This window comes from Carcharhinus amblyrhynchos, chromosome 5, assembly GCF_965287045.1.
Source record: "Carcharhinus amblyrhynchos chromosome 5, sCarAmb.v2.hapA, whole genome shotgun sequence".
Lineage (NCBI taxonomy): Eukaryota > Metazoa > Chordata > Chondrichthyes > Carcharhiniformes > Carcharhinidae > Carcharhinus > Carcharhinus amblyrhynchos.
Window position 1 is genome coordinate 87,167,232 of NC_137328.1, and position 21,298 is coordinate 87,188,529.

The 21,298-nt window shown below is 41.5% G+C and overlaps 1 protein-coding gene across 6 annotated transcripts in view; it reads right to left on the reverse strand.

The window, feature by feature from the left end:
- The window catches only part of adgrv1 (adhesion G protein-coupled receptor V1), a 524,573-nt gene that overhangs the window by 51,153 nt on the left and 452,122 nt on the right, over positions 1 to 21,298 (reverse strand). For 4 of the 6 annotated variants that reach the window (XM_080189140.1, XM_080189139.1, XM_080189138.1 and 1 more), the window contains one exon: positions 4,625 to 4,782. In XM_080189140.1, the coding sequence (XP_080045266.1) occupies positions 4,625 to 4,782 (158 nt within the window). Of the gene's footprint in view, positions 1 to 4,624; positions 4,783 to 4,920; positions 4,955 to 18,404; positions 18,544 to 21,298 lie in introns of those variants that run through there. The other 2 variants (XM_080189141.1, XR_013886686.1) reach the window with 2 other exon arrangements.

The following is a 21,298-nucleotide window of genomic DNA, read 5'->3' on the forward strand; positions in this document are numbered from 1 at the left end:
GCCTTTCCAAAAAAATGAATGTAAGAAACAATTAATTTACAAATATAAGAGAGGTTTTAGTTCCCCAACACAGGTGAGGCTGTGTCAAGCAACATGTAAAAATGGAAAACATCTGAAAATTCAAATAAAGTCACTTCTAGCCTGCCCACTTTGAGTTTTAGCAGGGGTGGGAGAGTTGGGCAACCAACCTGCTTGCTGGAGGCAGATTGATTATTTAAATATTATGTTGAGGCTGCGTATCTCAGAATGATGTGGAGATGCAGGCGTTGGACTGGGGTAAGCACAGTAATTTTACTATCAAATAAACCTGTTGGACTTTAACCTGGTGTTGTGAGAGTTCTAACTGTCTCAAAATGAATCATCATTTTAAATTTACCCCTGATCTGTCAGGTTTCCTGGGCCTTGGTAAATTTATTGGCTAGAGGGAGTCATGCAGGATATGCTCAAAATGCTTGGGATAGAAATCACCAAGACACCCAAGGTCAGAATCAAATCCAGGTCCTTAGTACTGTGAGGCAGCAAAGCTAACCATTATGCTGCCTAATATATGTGAGAATGTGTGTGAGATTTCCATGTTGGCTTAGAGGAGGGTAGGTATACAGAAAATATAGACTGAAGTGTTTTAATACTTGGAGCAATGAATATATGGGACTGACCAAGGAGGTGGCGAAGATAAAATTAGGTAAAGAATTTAAAGGGTTGGGCAATTGGGTAGTACTACTGCCTACAACAAGCCAGATGGACTACACAGCCGTTGCTACTTCTGTACTTTCCTATATAACTTCATGCAATTTAAGTATCAAAGTACAGCTGTCACATACTTCAGGAAGTCATAAAAGGCTGGCCAGAACATTACGCACTGTACAGTGGGCAGGGATATGCCAATATGGATCTGTGCCAATATCCTCCTCTCCACTTGCTGTTCAACTCTAGTGTCATAGGCTATGTAAAATAGAAACTTTGCCCTGTAGACACATGACATTTTTTTATGAGAAAATACTTACAACTCCCTGCATGTAAAAATATTAATGATTTTAACACAAGTAATAACTTAAAAATAAGTGATTAAAGTTGGCACACAGGTTCAGAACTGAGACATCAATTTTACTGTGTTGTAGCCAGTTTAATTAACCTGACTACCTTTAACCTTGTTGCTCTCCAAAGGGGTGTTTATAGCAATGCAGAAAATAACTCTCTTCATGATTCCTAAAAGAGAGATGATACCTGCTGTATGGCATCATGATGCAGAAAAACCCACATTAGCCTCAAGCAAATGTAAATTGGCAGCTCAATGATAGTTCTTGAAACCAATTAAGCAAATGCAACATGACATTATTTTAAGGACATTGATTGGCTTTTACTTTCCTCCCTGTGTACAGATGACTTTAAATAAATAATCAGAACTTTAATTTCACTGACCTACTTGTTTTATTAAAATGTATCTTGTTTCTCATGGAGGTATTATCTCAAATGACCACATACTCAATCTGTCAATTTTAATAATACTTTATGGGTCTTACCCACATTTGTTGAAAACTTGCTTACATTATTGAACTTGCAGAAGATTAATCAAATTATCCACTGGAGAAGGATAAGATGTTAAATAGAATATGTACGTAAATACTTTTTAAAAAATTGTTCATTAATGTTGGGCCTGCATTTATTACCCATCCTTGTGGGCATTTAAGAGTCAGCCACTTTGCTGTGGAACTAAAGTCACAAGTACGCCAGACAGGTAAGGATGACAGATTTCCTTCTCTAAAGGATATCAGTGAACCAGATGCATTTTTACAACAATCGACAATGGTTTGATGGTCTTCAATAGACTTTTTAATTCCAGATTTTTATTGGATTCAAATTGAATTCACCATATGCCATGGGAATTGAACCTGGGGGCTCTATTTTACCATTTTGATTCGAAGTGCTTGGCGGACTTGAAACTGGGAGTGTTTCAGATCTGACTTTTAGACCAGTTCTGAGGCATCCCCGAATGCACTCTGCCTGAAAAAATATCAGCGATTCTGAATTGCGCTGCAGAAGTCAGTGGGTGGGGTTTGACGTGCCCAAAACCCTGCAGCTCCAACTGGCACATCCAACTACGCAAGTGTAGAAAAAAATGATAGAATGCTGCTCCCCTGCCACATCCCTCCCAGAGTGGATGCGGACCCCCACCTCCCCTTCCACTGATCTCAGCAGAGTGGAAGCGGACACCCCTTCCCCTTCACTAACGTCAGGCAGAGTGGCAACAGAACTCCCCCTTCCCCTCCACTGATCTCAAGCAGAGTGGCAGAGGACACACCTTCCCCTTCACTAACCTCAGGTAGATTGGCAGTGGACCCCCCTCCCTGCAACAATCTTAAGCAGAGAGCCATCGGACGTTTAGCACCTACCTCCTCACTGACTGGAGTGCCCAAATCGGACTTCTATGGAGCATGTCTGTTTCATGCCGATTCTGGATGGGTGAATGCTGTGATAAAGGGGGAAGTGCCAGTAAAAGGTTGGGCATGCAACCCATTAAGTCTATTTAAATGCATGCAGATGCTTCTAAATGGCTGCTGTGCCCATTCTGGGCGTGGTCCCGATCACAGCCATTTTCGAGCCTTGATCAAAGGAGAAACGGTGTGGAGGCAGCCGCGGGTCGCAGTACTTGCCTCACACCCAACTTTATAAAGTTTTCACGCCCAAAAGCGGGCGCAACATGATGGTAAAATAGGGCCCTGGGTCTCCAGAGCATTACCCGAGGCCTCTGGCTTACTAGCCCAGTGACAATATCACTATGCCTTTGCTTTTTATTACATTATCCAGAATAGGAACAAGCAAGTTCTGTCGGACATTCTGACTCATAGTTTATTCCTTATCTGACACTTGAAACAGAATAGCTGGCCATTATTACATCGGGAATTGGGGTGCATAATCTTATTCTGGCATTTCTTCCATTACAGCAACTATTCACTTCGCTGCAAAGCACTTTGGGGTGTCCTGAGGTTATGAAATAAAGAACAGTTCAGTTCAGTGAAAACAATATCATCAACAAACTCAACCTGATTTGTTCTCACCTTTTCAATTCAGCATCTTACCCTTACCCTTGGCCTGCTGCAATGCAACGATGAAGCCCAATGCAAACTGGGGAGCAGTACCTCATCTTCCGATTAGGCACATTACAGCCCTCAGGACTCAAAGTTGAGTGTGACAACTTTAGGCTGCGGCCTTTCTCCTCCATCTTAACCTCCTTTAATATATTCAAAACGCTTTTTTTCCAATGCAAAAGTCTTCCCTCCCCCTCCCATACTGGGATAGTTGTCATTTCTTATTAAATTTTACTACATGTTTGTTGCAATGTCTCCTAGCTCCCACTAATCTATGAACTGCTGCTTTGTTTCAGCTGTTCCAACCCCCCCTTTCATACAGTACATAATGCTACACATTTCTACCTCTCTTCAGCTCTGAATAAGTCATATGGACTCGCAATGTTAACTCTGTTTCTCTCTCCCTACAGATGCTGCCAGATTTGCTGAGTTTCCCAATATTTTCTGTTCTTGTCTCAGATATCAACATTTTAGCACTAGTGCCTCACAACGCCTGGGGTTCGATTTCCGGCTTGGGTCACTGTCTGTGTGGGGCCTGCACATTCTCCCGGTGCCTGATTGGGTTTCCTCCGGGTGCTCCAGTTTCCTCCCACAGTCTAAAAGACGTGCTGATTAGGCGCATCGGCCATGCTAATTCTCCCTCAGTGAATGCGAACAGGCGCCAGAATGTGGTGACTAGGGGATTGTCACAGTAACTTAATCGCAGTGTTAATGTAAGTCTACTTCTGACTAATAAATAAACTTTACTTTTATTTTGTTTTCATCAACAAACCTGACTGGCATGGAATGAAACTCATGTCTGAAATATAAAAGAATATCAATTCACCCACTAATTCAGATCTTTTATTGCAACAAAAGCTGCACTTTTGCAATAAAACAGTTTCATTCCTTTAAGATACATAATATAATAATTCCTTTAAAACTACTATGAATGAAGCTAACAAATGCTTCTTAGCACTGTCTTGCACACAGGAGATTAACTGCTGTATAATATGGAGTGCGGTGTTGTTCTGGCAAGGCAAGCATTTGCTGATCATCCCTAGTTGCCCTTGAACTGAGTGACTTACTTGGCCATTGCAAAGGGCAGTTAAGAGTCAACCACATTGCATATAGGCCAGACAGGGTAAAGATGACAGATATTCTCCCCTGAAGGGCAATAGTGAACCAGATTGGTTTTCAATGACAATCGATGATTGTTTTCACACTCACAATTACTGAGACTAGCTTTATATTCCAAATGTTATTATGTAATTTAAATTCTACTGACTGCTGTGGCAGTACCAATTCAGCAATTCCGTGTTACTATTATTTTAGTTTTCGGACAGTGTCAAAACAAAGAAAAATGCAACTAGTGTTGAATATATGAATAGGAGAGATTGAAATGCATAGAAGATTTGTCACCTTTCCTGCATAGAATAGTTTAATACCATCATAAGTATGAAGACAAAAATGAGCTTTAAGGAAAAATTGTCTTGAAAATAATATTGAAATTATTATGTTGTAACTCATTCAAACTATAACATTCATGTTGTCCTTACCTGTACTATTAGCTTTTCCTCTGAAAACATCATCATAGGACTTCCATTGTTGAATCATCTGATAGACATATATAAATATCACGAAAACTCCCACAAGGCACAGTAAGGGCATCAGAACTGCTGTGGCAAGAGCAGCATAAATATTTGGAATGAAGCACCTATGGATAGCAAAGAATAGGCAACAAAAATCCCTTTTAGTATATGTCTTTGTCAGCCTATTTTTCATGTGATCAGATAACACCTTTACAGTTAAGTTCACAAAAATATTAATTTCACTAAGGTGAACTGTGACTTACCATGTTTAAATATTATTTGCACTCCTGTGTAACTCTTTGTAAAATAAGAAAAAACAGACTAATGTTTCAGTGACACACAATAATATATTTCCCACATTATTAACACTTGTTAATGTGTTCTTCACCTATGATTTTTGTACGCAGCATAATATGTTCTTTCCTCAAATGAGCAATATCATTGTAGTTGGTACAGTTGCTCTAGAAACATAAGGCTGGATCTTTGTGGAATTGGGATGAATCTAGAGACCTTTAAAAATGGCAGGCTTGACCTGGATGCAGTACTGCCCCTATTTCCAACAGATTCAATTTTTGCAGGTAGGGAGTAGGGGGGAAGAGTGTGTCTCACACATTTGGGAAACCCAAACTCAGGAGGATCATCTGAAATTAGTGCTGAGTTCACATAGATCCCATTTTCACTATTTCAACAGACTTAGCCTGCAGTGTAGAACCTACAAGTTTACGGAGCAAACGTAAACACTCTTGAAGGGCGGATAAGGTCTGTGACGTGTCATGATCTAAAATTATTTAAATCCTCAGCTTTCTAAATCTGAAATAAATCAAATTGCATCTATCAGTTGGAGTGAAAACCAAACATGTCTTTCTGGAATGCATCAATTGGTAGGTCATCTGGTGTAGCTTAGGTTTTTTAAAAATTGTATCTGTTCCTAAAATTTCAATAGATTTCATTGTTGACATTTCTCAAGGGCTGGTGTGACAGCTGAGTTCATGATAAATGCCGGGCTAATTTTCACATTTTGATTGAGTTTTAAGAGAATATAAGAGAGTTGGCTGCTTTTGATGTGGTTACTGAATAGAACTTTGCTTTGATAACAGATAGACCACTTGAATGGATTTAAAATCTTTGAATGTGTTTTATGAACAAATCTCTTTTTCTCTACCAAATGTGTGAGTGGGAACTCTTTTAGATTGTTGCATATTTGCTATTTTTCATCTCTACATGGCTCCTTAGATCTGCCCAAGTGGATACTGGTTGGGAGTATGGGAATGGTATGAAGGGTGCAGACTAAAGGGTCTTAACAGCTTTTTAGGAAACTTGACTTAAGTCTCAGAAAACTGAGAATGACCCTCTAACCAGCCCATCTCAACAACCACCTGTCTCCGTGGTCACCTGTGGACTGCCTTTGGAAGCGGAAGGCTTGGTTGAATCATGACCCCAACACGCACCCCCCCCCCCTCCAACCCCACTACTTGAAGCATCCAGAGGGAAAATTGAGCATGTGGGAGTTGGTTTCATGGAGATGAGTCCTCACTCTAGTCCTTAATTGCTGGTCCCATTGATATTTCAGAAATAATAATGGTCCCTTACTGAGATTCCATTCTCAACACAAAGTCATCAGCAGAGAGAGTGGAAGCAGACATAAGATAGCTACAAATTTATGGAGGAGACATAAACGCTCCTGTCTTCTGATCCACACATTGCTTGATGACTTTATACTTGGGGAAGAATCTTATCAAATTAGCCAAATGCTGAACTCCACCAATATATTAATTAATGCAAACCTTTTAAGCAATAAAACTGAAAGTGCACTGATCTATCTTTAGATTACTCCCATTTCATACCCTTCAGAATTTCACTACACATTGACAGAACTGTAAATTAACAGATGCCTTGAAATTATATCATTGTGACATTGCAGTATAGTCTGAAACATCCTTGAATTAAATCATATTTCAAAAAAAGTAAGTTAAGAAAGTAAGAAATACCATCAGCAGTAGACTATACAGCTGTTCGAGATAGTCCACCAATCAATACAATCATGGCAGATATTCTGTGACAGAGCACAGAAACAAAAATCTGTCAAAGCCAGCCTTGAATATATTCAACAATTGTTGAGAATACCCTCTGGAATTGATAACTCCAAAGATTTTACAACAATTAGCAAAGGAATTTCATCCCATCGCAGTCTTAAATGATCAACCCCATTAAACTGAGACTGTACTCCAGTGTGGTCTCACTAAAGCCCTGAAAAATTGTCTAGATGTCATTATTCCCCCTCCAGAAAGGCCAGCATGCTATTTGCCTTGCTTGCTGCACCTGCATGCGCACTTTCTGAGTTCCTTGTATGAATACACCCAGGTGTCTCTGAACATTAACATTTAGAAGTTTCATGCCTTGTAAAAAATATTCTATTTGTCCATTTCTTGTTATCAGAGTGAATAATCTCACAATCATCCACAAAATATGCCATCAACACCTTGACATTTACTTATTTTACCTGTCTATATCTCTTTGAAGCCTCTTTGCGTCCTCATAGGTTACATTCCGACCTGACATTTTATCGTCGATGAACTTGGATATATTATTTTTGCTCTCTTTATCAAAGTCAGCAATTTTTGTGAATAGTTGAATCCCTAGCAATGATCCTGGCAGCACTCCACTGATTACAACATACCAACTTAAAAATGTCCCAAGCAACCAGGATCTCTGCTTCCTGTCACTTAACTAATCCTTTGTCCATGCCAATATATCACTCCCAACAGCATGAATTTTCTCTTGTTTATTAACCGTTGGTCTGGCATCTTAATGATTGAAAATTATTGAATTTAAATCAAAATACACATCATCTACTAGCACCTCTTTCTCGACCCTACCAGTTACATCCCTAAAAAATCTAATAAATGTCAAACATGGTTTCCCATTCATAAAACCATGTTAACATTTAAAATGTACTTAGAACATAGTATAATCAGGCCAGGTATATTTTTAAGATTCCTTAATAATGGATTCTAGCATTTTCTCAACGACTAATGTCAAGCTAACTTCCAATCTGTTGGAACTATAGAGAATTTTTGAAAATCATAACCATCACTATCTTTGCAGAACCTCTTTTAGAACCCTAGGATATGGGCCACTACATCTGGGGGATTTCTCAGTTTTTATTCCTTTAAGTCTCTCTAATACATTGTCCATGTGGATATTATATTGATTTGAACATTAAGCTCCTCCCTGGTAATAGACCCTTGCTTATCCTTTAGTTCTGGTATGTTCTGTGTCGTCTACTGCAGACACAAAACACTTGAGTATCTCTGCCATTTCCTTATACCCCACAATAATTTCTCCTGTCTCTGCCTCTAACGGCCAATTTTCAGCTTCTTCAGCTGAAAAGCCATTAAGTTTGAAAATTAGAGGCCAAAGACAAAAAAGTCTGAATTTTTTTGTGATAAGGAATTGTGTGTGCATTATCATGCATTGTGGCAAAGTCACTGAAGCACGAGGACTTAGTAAATTACAGCACTCTGTGGTGCAATGCAGACACTTTTACACCAGTTCAAATGGGTGGAATTGTAACAGTACTATGACAGGAGTGCAGTTAGGCTCATGCCTGGACCCCAAATCTAACAGCCACCTGACCAAGATGCTGACGTTACAGTTACCTTATTACAAAGGTAAAGAAATGTGATAGCATGTAGAGAGAGGGTGAAATGGAATGCAGCACCCTCTCAGTGCAGCTGTTCTGACAGTGAGTACAAATGCTCCATCACGAGGTCAATCCAATATTCCAATACTTCCACAGAACTGCCTTTCTGATTTAAGCATTCCCTTAGTACTGTCTCAGAATGCAACATGACCGATGTATATAGTTTGAAAAAACTGTACACCCTATAATGAACAATTTGAAATGTTTGTAATGTTCTCATTACTGAACTGAAGCGCCTCAGTATGCACCTTGATCTATGGAAAAATGTGAATATCATTGCACTTTGTTGTTATAGAAATTTGAAATATTTTGTAATGTGACTTTCAGATTTTATATAAATAAGTATATTCTTGCAAAGTAAAAACTGACTCTACAGCAGTGCAGCACTCTAAATCCTGTCCCTCTCACAGAACAGTACTTCCTCGAAACCGCATCTCTGAAGATACAGCATTAAATCAATATTTAACCTCCAACACTGCAGAGATACCTCTGTACTGCCTCTCTGTCAGTGCAGCAGCCCTGACTCTTATTACAATAGCATGGCACTTCTTCATTACTGATCGTCGAGCAATGGTTCTCTCAGAATCTCAGTCTCAGACGTCCAGACCTTGGTCAGTCCTGGCCCCCTGAGGTTACTGCATTGCCTCGGCACTGTACATCCAACAGTGCAGCACTTTCTCAACGGTGACCAACAGGTAGGTGATTCCAGGCTGATTTGATTTATTATTGTCACATGTGTTAGTATACAGTAAAAAGTATTGTTTCTTGCATGCTATACAGCCAAATCACACTGTTCATAGAAAACGAGTGAGTGCAGAATGTAGTGTTACAGTCATAGCTAGAGTGTAAAAAAAATCAACTTAGTGTGAGGTAGGTTCATTCAAAAGCTTGATGACAGCCTGGTGATGGGAAGAAGTGATTCTTGAATTGGTTGGAATATGACCTCAGACTTTTGCATCTTTTTCCCGATGGAAGAAGGTGGAACACAGACTAATTGATGGGACAGTTGAGCAACAGTGAAGGATTTTTAAGGAGATTTTTCTCTAGTCAGCAAAAATATATTCCAGTGAAAAAGAAAGAATGTAAGAAAAGAGATAACCAGCCGTGGATAACTAAGGAAATAAAGGAGAGTATCAAATTAAAAACCAATGCATACAGAGTGGCCAAAATTAGTGGGGAACTAGAAGATTGGGAAAGCTTTTAAAAACAACAAAGGACTACTAAGAAAGCAATAAAGAAAGGAAAGATAAATTATGAAAGTAAACTAGCACAAAATATAAAAACTGATAGTAAAAGTTTTTACAAATATATAAAACGGAAAAGAATGGCTAAAGTAAATTTTGGTCTGTTAGAAGATGAGAAGGGGGATTTAATAATGGGAAATAGGGAAATGGCCAAGGCCTTAAACAAGTTTTTTGTCGGTCTTCACAGTGGAGGATGCAAATAGCATACCAATAATTGACGGTCATGGGACTGTAGGGGGTGAGGACCTGAAAATGGTCACTATTACTAAAGAGGTAGTGCTGGGTAGGCTAATGGGACTAAAATGGGGCTTTCTTTACTCAGAGGGTAGTAAGGGTGTGGAATGCCCTGCCTGCAACAGTTGTGGACTCGCCAACTTTAAGGGCACTCAAATGGTCATTGGACAGGCATATGGATAATATTGGAATAGTTTAGGTTAGAGGGTCATTAGATTGGTTCCACTGGTCGGCGCAACATCAAGGGCCGAAGGGCCTGTACTGCGCTGTAATGTTCTATGTTCTAAAGAGAACATGTGGGGTCTTTAATTATGCTGGCTGTTTTTCTGAGGCAGCGGAAAGTGTAGACAGAATCATTGGATGGGAAGCTGGTTTGCATGATGGGCTGGGCTACATTCATGACCTTTCGTAGTTTCTTCCGGTCTTGGACAAAGCAGGAGCCATACCAATCTGTGATACAACCGGAAAAAATGTTTTCTATGGTGCATCTGTAAAAGGCAGTGAGAGTCGTAGCTGACATGCCAAATTTCATTAGTTTTCTGAAAAAGTAGAGGCATTCATTGGTGGGCTTTCTTAACTATAGTGTCATCATGGAGGGACCAGGACAGGTTGTTGGTGGTCTGGGCACCTAAAAACTTGAAGCTCTTGACCATTCCTACTTTGTCCCCATTGATGTAGACAGGGGCATGTTCTCTACTACGCTTCCTGAAGTTGATGACATTTTCCTTCATTTTGTTGACAATGAGGGAGAGATTATTGTGGCTGAGTGACATCACCCCGAAAGTCTGCTCCTGGCCTCGCTATGGGTAGAGATTTACCAAGTTTTAAACCTTCCCTCCTGTTCTGGTGTGCCTTAGTCTTATTGTCCAGCAGCTGTCAAAAAAATTGGTGATGGCATAGCTAAAAGTCTCCTGCATGGCGGCAGCAGAACCAGCTAGAATGACTATTTGACTTCCAATCACAGGCTTCCTCCCTTTCACCCTTGCTAGTCCTCTGATCACTGATTCTGCCTCTGGAGGAGCAGGAAGATAGGAAGAGAGAGAACCTGTGATTGGAGGGGCAGCTGACGCAGTAAGTGTGGGAGAGACAGGATTTGTGATTGGAGGAACAGTTGTTTCTCTCCAGAGTTCACTGGTCCTCCAGTCACAGCTCTGTAGCCAGTTCCCTCTCAGTGACTAACAAAGTTGAGATTTTTTAAAGCCCTGCAGCTGTCCTGAAGGTTGAAATATAAATATTTAAAATGGTGGGTTTCTAAAGTGTCAACTTCAGAAATTAGCCCAGTGGTGGAAATATCGCAGTCCCATTTTATATCCTTGTCAAAGCTCGTACCAGCTGTTTTTATATTCCTGGCTAGTTTACTCCCATATTCTATTTTTGCCCATTTTATCAATTTCTTGGTGGCCCTTTGCTGGATTCTAAAACTCTCCAAACCCTCAGGAGAATACCATTGTTTGCAACATATACAACTTTTATTTTAACTAATACTAAGGTTATTTATTAGTATCACAAGTAGGCTTACATTAACACTGTAATGAGGTTACTCTGAAAATCCCCAAGTCTCCACACTCCGGCGTTTGTTCGAGTACAACAAAGTAGAATTTAGCATGGCCAATGCACCTACCAACACATCATTCAGACTATGGGAGGAAACTGGAGCACCCAGAGGAAACCCCCACAAACAAGAGGAGAATGTGCAGACTCCGCACAGAGAGTGATCCAAGCCAGGAATCGAACCTGCATCCCTGGCACTGTGAGGCAGCAGTGCTAACCACTGTGCCACCCGGTAACTTCCCTCCAACTTCCCTCCAACTTCCCTCTAACTTCACAAATGAGCCACAGAAGAATTTCACATATATTTTGTGTGCAATTTTAATGCATTTGAGGTGCTAGAGCATTTAATTTTGATGTTGAACAGTAAGGTTCTAGTTGGGCTTAGGAATTTGTAGAGGTTAAAGCCATGAGCCAGGAGTTAAGTATAAAGGTTTTGCTATTTCCTCATAAATTAAAATATTCATAGGTAGTCTGAATCAAGTGATCAAAAGAAAACAATGAAATCCCTGTTTTCATAGCCTGAAATGTTCTTTTCAATATTTTTCTCTTTTCTATACATAGATTCTTTGAGCAGTGTGAGAAAATTAATTGTCTGAATTCTGCTTGGAACTGTCAGGTTTCCCTCATTATGAATGAATTTAGTTAGTTTGCAGTCTTAATCTAATCAAAACAATGACACAGCCATGACGAACTTCCACAACTTAACTTCTGATCAGCTAAACATTCAATCAGATTTCTAAACAATAAAGAGCTGAATTTTTAAAAATAGTTCCCAAAAACAATTTCCTTTTTTATTATTCATTCGTGGGACATGGGTATTGTCGGCTGGCCAACATTTCTCACGCATTGCCAATCCTTATGGATTTAAAATACCCAGCTTTTACATCAGAATTGTTAGAATTAGTTGTTTTGACGCAGTTAGGTAAAGATGTTTTAAAGATAGTTCTATACACGATAAGTCTCTGAGGAAACATTTCCAGTTTTTGAGAAACAGTCCTTCCTGTCTAAACAATAAGAAGTATTTTTGATTGCTATACAAGTTCAACACCATAGTGTCACAAGCAGCAAAGGCAAAATTAGAAGCTGCAAATTTTTGGAGGTCCCGCAACTGAAGTACTTTGTCCCTGAATATTCAGTGTTAGGGACTTAATAGAGCAAGCATGTTTTGTGACTCCCAACATGGAACACATGCAGTTTTTAAAGCTCAAAGAGTATATCAAAGTTTGAGTGGTCCACTGCCTTTTCAAAGAGTTGGAGAATCACTTTCTTCCCAAATTAAACTCGCATTAAACCAGTTGGCGACTTTCTAGTTCTGACCTTATGTTCCCTGATAACAGTGAAGATGTACTTCTGTCTCAGGATTTTCAGTCAACAGGATGTTACTACTTTTGTCTAGGCATTTCATAGACAAGAATTATAAATGCTGGGAATTTTTTTGAGATGCTTCTCTGTTTGCCAAATCTGTGTGAAAAACATCAGAATTGATTAGTGTTGCATTTAATAGCGCTTATAGAGACCACGGCTATGATCTGAAGCGGGGTGTGGGGAGTGATATTGCAGAATTCCTCAAAAGAAACCCAGCAGTTTGATTTTGGGGTATTGGCCACGCTAAGTTCTTTAGTGTTGGGGATTAGCAGGGTAAATATGTAGGGTTATGTGGACAGGGCTTGGGTGGGATTATTTTTGGCACAGACTCGATGGGCAAGGTGGCCTCCTTCTGCACTGTAGGGATTCTATGATTTTGAGAAGGTATGGATGGCTGTAGCTGAGGAATTGAACAGCCGGAGCTTTATGACCAGCTTAAGGATACGAATCAGGAAGCGATTTAAGACATATCTGGGTCAAAAAAGGTCAGAACATTTGCTGATTCAGCTGAATCCCCGAATTAAGCCATCTCAACTCCTTCACCAAATCTTGCTAAGTATGCTCCATCATATTGCTCCTTAGATCAACTTTCAACATCATGGGGTCTTCATTTTCTGTATATATCCTCATCTCCCCATTTATCCATCACTGTTGCCACTTAGCCCAATCCTTATATAATTTGATGCATTGTTTCATTGCCACTCTCAATTAATACACTAAATCCATCAGGTGAACGCAACAATTCTGTATTTATATAGTACCTTTAATGTAGTAAAGCCTGAGGTGCTTTGACACTAAATGACATAAGGAGAGATTAGGATAGATGACCAAAAGTTTTGCCAAAGAAGTGGGTTTTCATGAGCATCTTGAAGTAGGAGAGATAGGGAGAGTGGTGGAGGGATCTAGGGATGGAAATCCAAAGCTTAGAAACTAGGCAGCTATTAGTACAGCCAGGAGTGGTGGAGCAATTATAATACTGAATGCACAAGAGGACATAAATGAAGGAGAGCAGGGGCACCCAGATGAGCGTAAAGCTCGAAAAGATTATAGAGTTGGGAGGGGAGACACCATGGAGGGATTTGAAAACAAGGATGAGAATTTTAACACTGTGATCTTGTTGTGGGAGTCAATATAGCTCAAACACAGGGATGATGAGCGTATGGCATCTTTGTGCAAGTTGGGAGGCATATGGCATAATTTTGGATCAGGTCAATATCCCATCTTCACTCATTTTTACAGGTCTGTTTTTGCACCCTTTCTAGTACAAGAAAGCACAAAAGTCAAAGGAGATGACTCAACCTGGCACACCACAAACAGTCTAGCTAACTGATGCAGAAAAAGGCACAGCTAGAATAATGTGCACACCATAGGAAGAATGTGATGGCACTAGAAAAGATGCAAAAGAGATTCCCCAGTATGTTGCCTGGATTGTAATGTTTCAGCTACGAAGAGAGGCTGATTTGATTGGAATTGTTGTCCTTAGATTCTCCTTAGAGGGGAGGTGAGGAGGTGGGGGGAGGGAGGGTAGAGGGGGACGGGGATGTGGATGGGACTTGATTGAGGTGTACAAAATTATGAGGGACATAGTTGGGAAGAAAATTTTCCCCTCCATAGAGAGCTCACTAACCAGAGGGAACAAAGAACAAAGAACAACATAGCACGGGAAACAGGCCCTTCAGCCCAACGAGCCCGTGCCACCATTTCAACATTGTGAGTCCCCTCTCCACCCATGACCTTTCTCTATGCTTATGGCACTCCACATTGGAAATCAGATCGAGGGGAGACTAATTTAGGGACAATTTATTACACCAATCAGCCTAAGAGCACATCTTTGGGGTGTGGGAGGAAACCGGAGCACCCGGAGAAAACCCATGCAAGCACGGGGAGAATGCGCAAACTCCCACAGACACTGGTCCAAATCCATGTATCTGCACAGCAAACAGTGATAGTCACTGAGCTGTCATGTTGCTCAGCAGCTGGTCCAGTTTAAGCGTACACTAATGACGTGAAACACTAGGCTACTCTCGAAAAATCTAACAGCAGCCCTCGCACGAGCCACCGCGTGTATGCCCCTTGTTGGACAAGGCGGACCGAAGCACCTGTGGATTAAAAGAGAAAAACATCAATAACGTGCACATCTAATGCAAACATTCAAGGGAATCCCCAGAAGCTCAAAAGTAAAACAAGTGAGCCAGAAAATATGTTGGAAGGTCCATAGGAGTCAATTGATTCCCAGGGACGTCCCAAGACTCTTGATCCTTATTTAAAACAGTCTTCTGTATCCCTCCATCTCCATCCCGCTCACGTGCCTATCTAAGTATCTCTTAAACAACTCCAGTGTGCCTACCTCCACCACCTTACTTGGCAGAGCATTCCATACCCCCACAACCCTCTGTGTGAAAAACCTCCCTCTAATATCCAAATTATACCTCGTCCCCCCTCACCCTAAGCCCGTGGCCCCTCGTAATATGTGTTTCCAATCTAAGAAAAAGATGTGTTTACTCTATCCATACCCTTCATAATCTTATACACTGTTTACTTTATCTATACCCTTCATAATCTTTTACACCTCTATTAGATCTCCCCTCATTCTCTGTCTTTCTAAGGAAAACAGCTTCAATTTGCCCAAACTTCCTTCATAACCCAGTCCTTCCATACCAGGCAGCATCCTGGTAAACCTCGTCTGCACTCTCTCCAGGGTCTCCACATCTTTCCGGTAGTAAGGCGACCAGAACTGGACACAGTATTCCAAATGCAGCCTAACCAATGTTCTATACAACTGCAACATTAGACTCCAGCTCTTGTACTCTATACCCCTTCCAATAAAGGCCAACATACCATAAGCTTTCTTCACAACCTTCTCCACCTGTACTGCCACCTTCAAAGACTTGTGCAATTGCACCCCCAGGTCCCTCTGCATTTTAATAGTTTTAAAATAATGGGAAGGAGATTTAGAGGGGATTTTAGGAATAACTTCTTCACCCAGATACTCCTTTACTGGAAATAGATAGCCATGATGTGGAGATGCCAGCATTGGATTGGGATGGGTACAGCAAGAAGTCTCACAACAGCAGGTTAAAGTCCTACAGGTGAGTCACCTGATGAAGGAGCAGCACTCCAGAAGCTTGTGATTCCAAATAAGCCTGTTGGACTTTAACCTGGTGTTGAGAAACTTCTTGGGGAGATAGAGCATTTCCTGGTTGGCTGCACCTAAATGTATAAGGCAAATAGGTCACTGGTGGATTATTTGACAGAGTTGAAAATTGTGTAAGTTTCCTGTGATGCCAGTAGCCAATGAGTGGACACTGATTCATCTCTCTGGATGAATTCTGATAGGTACAGGCTGCCATTAACTGCACATATGTGGCCATACAAGCACCACCACAGAAACCAAGATTTTTAAAAATAATTTGTAAGGGCCAATCAAGTGTGAATATACAGCTGGTGTGAAATCACAAAATGAAGTTCATGCAGATGAATGTCAGGTCACATAGGAGTTGTCATGACGCTTTTATACGGTGGCAATCCAACATTTAATTCCTTCTAGAAGCACAGTTAAGTTATGGCTCATAGGAGACAAGAGATACCCCCTTCAAACTTGGTTCATGTCATCTGTGAGGAAGCCCACCATAGGAGCATTACACAGGAACCACATAAACTTGAGGTGTGTCATCAAGCAGACTATATGAACGTTGAAGATGTGCTTCATATGTCTTGATATATCTGAAGATTTAATGTTCAGCAATGAGGGTCTCTACAATAGTCATGGTTTATGCATCCTGTATAACTTTGCACAGAGGATTGCAGGTAAAACAGAATGAAAGGGCTCATTCATCTTTGGATAGAGAAGGTGGAAGATGAAGATCAGATACCTATCTCCAGATCAGCTTGCACTAATGCTAATGTTGATCTAATTTTGCAAAGATTGTCAATACATTGAAGAAAGAAGTGGTGGCATCTTAAATTGCATTAAGGTAGACAAGTCCCCGGGGCAAAGCTTTGACAAAGGGTCATCTGGTATCGAAACATCAGCTCTTTTCTCTCCTTATCGATACTGGCATTCCTGCTGAGATTTTCCAGTATTTTCTCTTTTGGTTTCATGGGAATATGAGGTTGCATGCCAGATACTGGGTAAGGGAGAAAAGGATGAAATGTGGAGTGCTTTCAGTGGATTTTCAATTACCTTGATTCCTTTTAAGAGGGACCTCGGAGTCCTTGTGCATGAGTCGCAAAAACCCAGCCTGCAGGTGCAGCAGGTGGTCAGGAAGGCGAATGGGATGCTGGCCTTCATAGCGAGGGGGATTGAATATAAAAGTAGGGAGGTCTTGCTGCAGCTGTATAGGGCATTGGTGAGGCCGCAGCTGGAGTACTGTGTGCAGTTTTGGGCGCCGCACCTGCGCAAGGATATTTTGGCCTTGGAGGGAGTGCAGAGGAGGTTTACTAGGCTGATACCGGAGTTGAGGGGGTTGAGCTATGAGGAGAGGCTGAATAAACTAGGCTTGTACTCGTTAGAGTTTAGAAGAATGAGGGGAGATCTCATTGAGACGTATAAGATGATGAATGGGATGGATAGGATAGAGGTGGAAAGACTCTTCCCGCTCAAAAAAGACAGTAGGACTAGGGGGCACAGCCTCAAGATAAAGGGGGGGCAGTTCAGAACGGAGTTGAGGAGGAACTTCTTCACTCAAAGGGTGGTGAATCTCTGGAATTCTCTGCCCGTTGAAGTGGTGGAGGCTGCCTCGCTAAATATTTTTAAGAAGCGGGTTGATGGGTTTTTGATAAGAGAGGGGATTAAGGGTTATGGGGAGAGGGCGGGAAAGTGGAACTGAGCCACGACAGATCAGCCATGATCTTATTGAATGGCGGGGCAGGCTCGAAGGGCCAGATGGCCTACTCCTGCTCCTATTTCTTATGTTCTTATGTTCTTATCCCGCTATTGGGCCAGCACCACATAACTCTCAGCACAAGCTGCAGCCATCTGCTGAAGCTCAATAATGTATTATAAGACTGTGGATAGAATTTTTCCTATCTCAAAGGTGACAAACAAGTTGGGATCCAACATCCACACAGCCATGGTCAGAGCCTACATGACCTCCTTCAAGCGCCATGATTGAAGGCACCCACTCTCTACATGGCAGCCATTCTTTCATTTCTCTGCACCACAAATCCACTAATGATTAAGTTGGACTCCTCCATTCTTACTGCTATTGAGCCGAGTGTGAGTAACACACTTGTTAGCACTTGGCTAAATTACTAATGCACCACTAGCATTCTCCTGCTCAGCTTCAGCATCTGTCAGTTGCTCAGCAGAGCTTGGAAAGGGTTGCATGCCCCAACAAAGACCGTTCACAGCTGCCCCTTCTACCAATGTCTATCTGTGTTTAATTGTGAGGAGCGAATCACCAGGATAAAATCCATCTAAGTACATCCTGTGGTTATGCACCCATAGAAGGAATGAGGTCCTCTGAGGAATCTTCCTCGTGGCTGTCCTGCAACACTTGCTTTAACCCAGAAAGAGAAAGGAAAGGGATGTGGTTCAGCAAGGTAACAAACCTGATAACTGTAATACCCAGACTACTCATAGTTCAGTCTTTGTTGAAATAAAGTCACCATGTGTGTCACAGATATTTATAATTCTGTCACTAGCTACCTGCAACTTCCTTATCTTGCCAACTCCAATTGAGAATATATCACTTTTCTCCAGGTTTCTCTTTTTCTGCATCAGTTAGCTAGACTGTTTGTGGTGTGCCAGGTTGAGTCATCTCCTTTGCCTTTTGTGCTTTCTTGTACTAGAAAGGGTGCAAAAACAGACCTGTCAAAATGAGTGAAGATGGGATATTGACCTGATCCAAAACTATGCCATATGCCTTCCAACTTGCACAAAGACGCCATACGCTCATCATCCCTGTGTTTGAGCTATATTGACTCCCACAACAACAAGATCACAGTGTTGAAATTCTCATCCTTGTTTTCAAATCCCTCCATGGTGTCTCCCCTCCCAACTCTATAATCTTTTTGAGCTTTACGCTCATCTGGGTGCCCCTGCTCTCCTTCATTTATGTCCTCTTGTGCATTCAGTATTATAATTGCTCCGCCACTCCTGGCTGTACTAATAGCTGCCTAGTTTCTAAGCTTTGGATTTCCATCCCTAGATCCCTCCACCACTCTCCCTATCTCTCCTACTTCAAGATGCTCATGAAAACCCTCTTCTTTGGCAAAACTTTTGGTCATCTATCCTAATCTCTCCTTATGTCATTTAGTGTCAAAGCACCTCAGGCTTTACTACATTAAAGGTACTATATAAATACAGAATTGTTGCGTTCACCTGATGGATTTAGTGTATTAATTGAGAGTGGCAATGAAACAATGCATCAAATTATATAAGGATTGGGCTAAGTGGCAACAGTGGATGGATAAATGGGGAGATGAGGATATATACAGAAAATGAAGACCCCATGATGTTGAAAGTTAATCTAAGGAGCAATATGATGGAGCATACTTAGCAAGATTCGGGAAGGAGTTGAGGTGGCTTAATTAGGGGATTCAGCTGAATATAAAGACATACCCTGTCTTTACATGCCCTGTTTGTGATCAGAACTCCCCACTCGCCCGACAAAGGGGCAGAGCCCTGAAAGCTAGTGGTGTTTGCTACCAAATAAACCTGTTGGACTTTAATCTGGTGTTGTGAGACTTCTTACTGTATTTACCACAGTCCAACACCAGCATCTCCACATCATAAATTAAATTTGCCACTGTTCTGCCATCTGACCAACCCATCTATCACCCTGTAATCCCCCTCGCTGTTTAACACAACAACAATTTTTGTTCATCTGCAAACTCACTGATCATAACCCCCACATTCATGTCTAAATTATTCATGTACACAATAAAGAACAGGAACTAGCACCAATCCCTGCGGTACACACCTGGACGCAGGCTTCCAGTCACAAAAACAACCTTTGACCAACACCTCGGCCTCCTGTCACTATGCCAACTTTGGATCCAATTTGCCAAATCGTCCTAGATCCCATGGACTCTTACCTTCTTAATCAGTCTCCCATACGGCACCTTTTCAATAACCTTACTAAAGTCCATGTTGACTACATCAACTGCACTGCCCTCATCTACACTAATCAATATCTGAGGAGTTATGATGGTACTGAATATTAAGCAATGATCAGTGAGCATCCCGAATTATGACCTTATATTGAAAGGAAAGTCACCTTTGAAGTAGCTGAAGATGGTTGGGCCTTGGACACTACCCTGAGGAATTCCTGCATTAATATCCTAAGACTGAGATGATTGGTCTCCAACCATCTCAACCATCTTCCTGTGTGCCAGGTAAGATTTCAGGAAGTGGAGAGTTTTCCCCCTGATGTCAACTTTACTTGGGTTCCATAATGCCACACTTAACATAAGAACATAAGAAATAGGAGCAGGAGTAGGCCATCCAGCCCTTCGAGCCTGCCCCGCCATTCAATCAGATCATGGCTGATCTGTCGCTGCTCAGTTCCACTTTCCCGCCCTCTCCCCATAACCCTTAATCCCCTCTCTTATCAAATGCTGCCTCAATGTTCAGGGCAGTCACTCTCACATCACCTCTCCTTTGCGTGTGCATGCAGTGCATCTCTCTTATGTACAACTCATTCCTGTGTAGTTGGATTCCCACAGTGAGAAGTCTCACAACACCAGGTTAAAGTCCAACAGGTTTATTTGGTAGCAAATGCCACTAGCTTTTGGAGTTCTGCTTCTTCAGCAGGTAAGTGGGAGTTGTGTTCATAAACAGGACACATAAAGACACAAACTCACATTGTCTGTACCTTTAAGACTTGATTAGCTGTAAAGATTTCGCATTGTCGTGACAGTGACCATGACACCACACAACCCTGCCACAGCAACCTCGGCAAGACGTGCTGGATTATCGACACAGATGCCATCATCTCACGTGAGGACACCATCCACCAGGTACACTGTGCATACTCTTGCAACTTGGCCAACGTTGTCTACCTGATACACTGCAGGAAAGGATGTCCCGAGGCATGGTACACTGGGGAGACCATGCAGACGCTACAACAAGGGATGAAGGAACACCACTTGACAATCACCAGACAAGGCTGTTCTCTTCCTGTTGGAAAAGACTTCAGCAGTCACGGGCATTTGGCCTCTGATCTTCAGGCAACTGTTCTCCAAGGTGGCCTTCATGACACATGACAGCGCAGAATTGCTGTGTAGAGATAGCCAGGTTTTGCACATGTAAGGATGGCCTCAACTGGGATCTTGGGTTCATGTCACACTATCTGTAACCCCCATGACTTGCTTGGACTTGCAAAATCGCACTAGCTGTCCTGTCTGGAGTTAATACACATCTCTTTAACCTGTGCTTAATGCTCTCTCCACTCACATTGTCTGTACCTTTAAGATTTGATTAGCTGTAAAGATTCGCATTCCAATCATTATTCTGTAAATTGAGTTTGTGTCTTTCCATGTCCTGTTTGTGAACAGAACTCCCACTCACCTGACAAAGGAGCAGCGCTCCGAAAGCTA